The sequence below is a fragment of the Populus alba genome, chromosome 8 (assembly GCF_005239225.2).
Source record: "Populus alba chromosome 8, ASM523922v2, whole genome shotgun sequence".
In the NCBI taxonomy this organism is placed as follows: domain Eukaryota; kingdom Viridiplantae; phylum Streptophyta; class Magnoliopsida; order Malpighiales; family Salicaceae; genus Populus; species Populus alba.
The window spans coordinates 12,113,637-12,120,340 of NC_133291.1; the positions used below are offsets into that span (position 1 = coordinate 12,113,637).

General features: G+C 36.8%; 1 protein-coding gene across 1 annotated transcript; it reads right to left on the reverse strand.

The window, feature by feature from the left end:
• Nucleotides 1-3,409: 3,409 nt before the first annotated feature.
• LOC118057750 (uncharacterized) lies at nt 3,410-6,704 on the reverse strand. Its single transcript, XM_035070427.2, has 4 exons — nt 6,300-6,704; nt 5,971-6,226; nt 4,823-4,975; nt 3,410-4,161 (listed from the first exon to the last, which is right to left on the reverse strand). Exons 1-4 carry the CDS (start codon nt 6,495-6,497, stop codon nt 3,470-3,472), a joined length of 1,299 nt encoding a protein of 432 aa, XP_034926318.1. The 5' UTR covers nt 6,498-6,704; the 3' UTR covers nt 3,410-3,469.

The window sequence follows — 6,704 nt, forward strand, 5'->3', positions numbered from 1 at the left end:
GCGTGTGGATGTTTGTCTCTTTCCCCCTCCTCTCCAGATCAATGCATCCCCATCCCCATCCCCATCCCCATCCCCATCCCCTTCTGCTTTATGCTTTTTACAAAGTAGCCACGTAGCTTCCTTTTCTCCTTCTCTAACATGCTGATGATCCTCGCAGATGTGTTTATTCTCTTCTCATCTCGTTCTCGACCTGGTTTAGCCATGATATTGCCTAGAAGATGTAGGCGATTTGATGTAGAGCCTCGGGTTGGTTACTAAATGGAAACTCAAAAACACCATCATTTTCTTGCATGATGCCGAACAGTTTTGTTGTGATTATTAAATGGTGATAACTCCTCCTGTAAGATTTCGCATGAACCAATAGAAACTGCTGATAGAATAGAGACAATCCAGCGTGGTGGTCCTCCTCCCAAGTCCTTACAAAAGAGTGCTGGAGGAGACAGCTAGATGCAATTATCATACATTGTTAGCACCTTGGAATATATATATAGCAAGTTGTCTTTCCATGACAACAAACTTGCTGTTTTTATATTTTAATGCAACAATTTCTCTGGTTTTTGGAGCGTGTGGGATAACAGATGAATCGCAATTTTTTAGAGCTTTCAAGGAAAATAAAAGTTACCCTTTAAGAGGTAGGTGTCGAGCTGTAAAAAGAGCTTATAGTCGGCACCCAGACGCTCTTCCTCGAAATAAATTGAATGGCACAAATTGTGTACCGGAGGAGAGAGAAAAGGAAAGGGAGGAAGAAAAATACTTTTTATTACAATATTATCGGTATCATTGAAAAGATTTTGATAAAATAATTGAATTCAATGACTGGTTATCAACTTTGATTAGAGTGTGTTTCACACAACATGTGGCTTGTCTTTAGACAAAAAGCAAAAAATATTTTCTCGTGCATTAAAGGTGAGTCATTTTTTATTTTATATATATATATTTGGAAATGGGCTGTCCGTTCCTTGTTTTTTTGAAAAAAATAAAGTCAATTGATGCTTTGCTTGTTGTCTCCCAAATTCTGTATCAAGTTGGAAAATCAAAGGTGATGTTTATATATATATATATATGTATATATATATATATATATATAAATCTGATTTTTGATTCAAAACATTGATAAAATCTTATACACCTGACTAAATTTGTATATAGTCTTAAATTACTCAAAAAAAAATTAAAAAACAGTCTATAAATTCAAACCAATATAAAATAAAAAGGACTTCTTGAGCTCATATCCATGATTTTAGATAATACAAAGACTAAATAATACATAGGTGAGACTCCTGTTATTGAATGAAATCTATTGATATCATTATTGATTTTTTTAAGGTTAAATTACTGGTCAATCGAGACTCTTTTACACTAGAATTCAATAACTTTTTTTTTTCTTTCGAATTAGGGATTGAAAAGTGAGAAGAACGAAGGTTTTTACCACAGTTAAAATTTTGAAATATTAAGGGAAGAAAAGCTAGTCTAAAAAGAAAGGGATCAAAGTGAATTTTTTGTTATAATTTTTAAACTGCCACCTTTTTTCTTCTTTTTTTACATCTTGGTCCCCTCTTTTTCAATTTTGACCCTTCTCAACAAATTTTGATAAATTGGGGGCATAAAAGGATGCAATTGAGGAGAAATAAAGTTTGAGGATTAAATTGATAAAAAATTACTGTGATTGCGTTTTAGATTTTGTTTAATAATATAATCATCATCTCACAACAGTAAAATAGTCTAACCAGACAACACGAACCCTTCTCGCATGGAAGGATGAAGGAATGTGGATTTGTACTATGAAAAACGACATTTCCCTCAGAATTACGCTTGACAGTTGCGTACACCTTATCATAGAAGAGAAGAAGACCATCAATCAAATTGTCGGTCAAATCACCAATATTCAGTTGGCACTCAAACAGCTGAGGTCCTCATCAATGGCTTGTCGCCGGATCAAAGGTGGGTGCCCCTCCACCATCTTTTCTTTTCCCATCTTGTTTTTTATCTTTTTTGAGTGATATTATTGCGTCACAGGGATTGTATGCACTCATAGCTATGTTTTGAAAGTATTTTTTAAAAAATTATTATAATATATTTTTAAATTTTTTACAGAAATTATAAAATAGATTATTATAATCAATCTAGATCAAGAAAATCCTTGCATTAGATATGGAAAATATTTTTACAAAATTTTGTTATTATTTTTAGTGCATCAACTGGGAAGGGTAAAAATATTTTTACATGAATTCCGAACGGGATTTGTCTAAAATATAAACAGTGCATCGATATGGAAAATGGGTAAAAACATTAAAAATATATCTTATATTTAAACTTATTTTTCTTTGTTAATTTCAATTTGGTTTTTTCTTTCTATATAGGCGAGGTCGAGTTTTGCTATTAGATAAACAGTTAATGAGTTATTTTTCATTAAAGTTTTATGATTTATTGAGTTTTCTCTTGGGTTTTCAGATTTAAGACTTCAAGCTTAAGGATTGAGATTTGATTATACACTACATCAAATTATCTATTAAAAGTGGGCAATTTTAAATACCCGACTTTAACTTTATATATGATTATAACAGGTGTAAGAAAACAATTGAATAAAAGAAATTTAACCCCTCCTTATGATAGAGATGGAGGAGAACTGCCTTTGAAAAAGTGAGCTGCACAGATTTTTATTATTTTTTTGCAGCGGCGGCAATCCCACTTGGGCCAGGTGTTGTAGGGTGGTGACAGTTCCTATCATGTTCTTCATAATGCATATCATAGGGAAGGAAGCTTATGTGATTGCTGTGAATGTGCTATCGGCTAAAGAGAGAGGTGGAGAGGGCGAGGATTGCTGTGAATGTTAACTTGTGTCATGAATTTCTGAATAGTAGTTCTACTTTTGTGATAATTGGTAACTTGTACAAAAACCCGACAAAAAAATATAATAAAAAAGAGTGTCGAGTTCAGTTGTGGACGGGGACACCGAGGAGGCTCCGTTCTGGCAAATCGAGCTCGTTAAGTTGGTACTCGCGGTCCATGGCGATGAGGAGTGGGAGCACCAAGACAATGAACGTTGTCCCTGTTATCCACGCCGCCTTTCCCACGGGCTTCTTCGCCATGAACAGCCCTTGCTTCTATACCATGCTTCCATCCACCCTAGCCAGCACTCCTGCCTCCATGCTCAATCGCTTCTTGCCTTCAGTTTCAGGCCCCATTATAAATAAACAAGTCAAGGGACGGGTTTTATGAGTGGGTTTTGGATTCTGGCTGGAAGATGACCTATACAGTTGACATGTAGTCCACTAACACAACGAGAAAATAATAGAAACTCTTGAAGTACATTACATCACTGCTAAACTGCATCGGTAAGGTGAGCTCAGTTTAGAAGGTCGAGGGGTTAGTGTCAATTTTTTTTTAAAAAAGAAAAGAACAGAGAGAATTCGTTGAGTGCACCGTTGAATATCACAGAAATAATAGTTGATGTCGAACCATTTGATGATTAATCAATGAGTGTAAAACCTCTGTTTATGTACTGAGAAAATGAGAACGGTAAGTTGAGAACACTTTCAACCTCACGAGATTTAGATACGATAGCATTCATAATGAAATCCCTGCTGCAGTGCCTAGTATTCATCCCAGAACCTCTGCATACAACCAGAGATGTATTGTATACCCAAGGGACTGCAACAGTGAATCCCAAACCAGAACCTTCCTCTCCATTTCCTGCGAGAACGCTCTTGTATGCCCGGCAAACTTTAGAAACATGCTTTCCCATTGGTAAAAGTTGCTGGTAATAATGTGAAATGGATGGATCTGCGCTTAAAACTTCCGAATCAGAATGGATGTTCACTACAACGGTTCCATGTCCAGGGTGCAGCCTGTTACTGAGAGCTTTGAGAAAAGGGGAATCCGGGTCCCAAAGCTGGCAAGGGAAGATATCATCACCATCATATGCATCAATGAATATCATGTCATACGTATTACTGGTGTTAAGAACAAAGTTCTCAGCATCTGCCTCATAGAGGCAAAGTCTCTCATGGATGCCTTTCCACAGCACTTCATCAATGGGATTAGGCTTTGACAAGGCACGCTGACCTGACGAGGTCATTACCGAGAAAGATGGAAAACCCATTGCTCGAATTGAAGCAGAGATAACAAGGGGATCAATTTCAACTATGTCAACAACAGCACCTGAAGAGAGAACATAATTTCAGTCACATTCGTACTGGATTCACAATCAATCATATCTTGAATTAACAGTCTTCTAGAAAACAACAGCAATAAAGTGGCACAATTTTAAAAGAGGCGTGCAGTATAAATGCTACAGGGACATTAATTTCACTTGCTTGAGACAATTGGGTTTTCATGTCTCAGCTCCAGGCAGTGAAAAATCATAAGCACATCCACAGTAGATCATAGTGTAAAAAAAAGGCATTTCACCTTCATTGCCTCGTTCAAAAAGAAAAAAAGTCCTTGCATTACTCAACTTCTATGTTAGATTATGAGATGGCTGGGATTTCATTCTCACGTGCTTCAAATCTTCTTTCTTTATCATTCATTTCCATTATCACCTTCTCAAAAGTTCCTTCTATATTTTGACTCTCCTAAACACTAAACACTACACACTCAGACACAAAGAAAAAGCACGTTACTCCTGCAATGCATTCTGCAAGACAAACTAGACAGGTGTTGGTTATATTGTGAGAATCCATACCATATAGTTATATCAGTCAGGGAAGAGATTTTGAGTAGTACTCTTGTGATTCATTATAACCATGACAGAAAAGGCTTCTACCAGAATTAAAAAAGGCACAGCAGAGAAACATGCACCAAGGAAATGGCCATCACCTACCTTGGATTTTTGTAGCCAAAAACAATGGTAAGCTTCCACCACCATGACCAACGCATAAAATGCGGATTGTTGTCTTTCCATATATAGCATCCACAAGGTCATTATTGCAGGATGCTAAAGTGGCCAACCCAGCTGATACCATACTCTTCAAATCTGCACAATGACAAAGATAAATAAAAAATTAGCCAACTAAAAAGAAAAGAGCCTTTTGGGCTAATTACAAGGCTTAAAGCATCAGCATTAATATTACATAAACACCATTTAATTTAACAAACAGTGTGGAAACAATGAAAAACATGCTATGGACGATCTTCAATTACAATGAGTAGGAACCTCATACTATAGTTTCCCCCACCCCCACCCCATCAAAATCCAAATGAGAAGCAAGCTATTCTGCATATGATCTGCCTGGAAAACTGTAAACAGAAGTGTTACCCCATTCAGGGAGCTATTGCTACATCATACAAGATGTTTACTACTTACTAAGGAGCTTCACCATTTAAAAAAACAGTAAAACCTATATCATCCATTCATTTCAGAAGCAGTGGCATGGTAAGTGATAATGATCAAAACTATATTAATTAGCACAAAACAATAAAATTTCCAAATCCACGATCCATAATAACAAAAGAGGATTGCAATCAACAGGGTCCATCTTGAATCTAGACTTGCCCACACCACAAAACCATCCCTATTTCTCCATCTAGTGAAGAAACAAATAAATAGATCATAAAAGTCCTTCATCTGGTAGTTAGTTACTAGCAAAACAGCAGACATAGAAGTGAAACCTCAAAACAGCTTCAAATCCAAAATATCTGACTATACACAAAAATCAGAAATGCTTACTTCTCTCACTAATGTATCAATAACATAAGAAATATAACAGAACCAATATGTTGGGATGAGAAAACCAATAAGGTAAGATTATTGATTTAAAATTAGAGTCGATCAAGTCATTTGATTAGCATGTCAACAAATATAGGGTCCCTATCTATTAAAGAAAAGTCAATTGCCGCGGTCAAGCTATTTAAACATTCTGTTAGTTGGTTTATAATTTTGATGCAATGGAATCAGACTATTATATGAGAAGCACGATACTAAACCACTGAAGCAATGGGATTTAGTGAATGCAGGTAAAGGAAATATACATGGAACAGCAAGACAATGAGGTTGCTGCATTAGGAATATAGAGCCTGCAGCTGAAGGTTGTGATTGTTGTCGATGGTAAGCAGCCATTACTTTAACAGCACTCTGTCTTGTTTCATCATTAAAATGAAGTGTCCGCCATTGATACCCAATTATACTAAAACCTCCCCCTACTTCTCCTTTATGGTTATTCTTATGTATCTCCTCTGCATACCTTCGTTCAAGCCATTTCTCTGTTTCTCGCCACTCAACCTCACTCTGCAAAAACAAAATACAAGATAAATAAAGAGACTTGAGTTTTTTACAGACGAAGAGAGATAGAGATACTGACGGGTCTAGAAGAGGGATACGCAAGGACGGACACGATGCCGTTTCCTTTATCGGAAGGTGAACGCAAAACGGTGTGGCCGTCAGTGCACGTGCCCCACCATTCAGACGAGTAGAACCAGTCGCCTTCGTCGTCTATACAACGCCGTGTTGCTGTGCAGAGTCGCCGGGTGGAGATCAGCCTAGCTCTGTGCCACATCATCCCACAAAGAGATACTTGATGAGAAAGATGATGATGATGACCCCTAAAATTAGATCTTGAATTCAACGAATCTTAAGCCCTAAAATGTAAAATCTCACTGAAATGTCTACAGTCGGTCCTTAAACCCTCAGCTCATGGAGAAGTGGGTTTCTACTTTCTTCTGTTTGGATGAAGTTAACGATGTTCTGTTTTGGATTGAAATAGTTC

What these genes read in the sequence shown, in the direction of transcription:
- LOC118057750 (XM_035070427.2), bottom strand. Translation starts at nt 6,497, where the DNA reads ATGATGTGGCACAGAGCTAGGCTGATCTCCACCCGGCGACTCTGCACA. An exon ending in CGTATCCCTCTTCTAGACCC is followed by an intron (nt 6,227 to 6,299) that starts GTCAGTATCTCT and finishes TTGTTTTTGCAG; the next exon opens with AGTGAGGTTGAGTGGCGAGA. An exon ending in TCATTGTCTTGCTGTTCCAT is followed by an intron (nt 4,976 to 5,970) that starts GTATATTTCCTT and finishes GTCATTGTGCAG; the next exon opens with ATTTGAAGAGTATGGTATCA.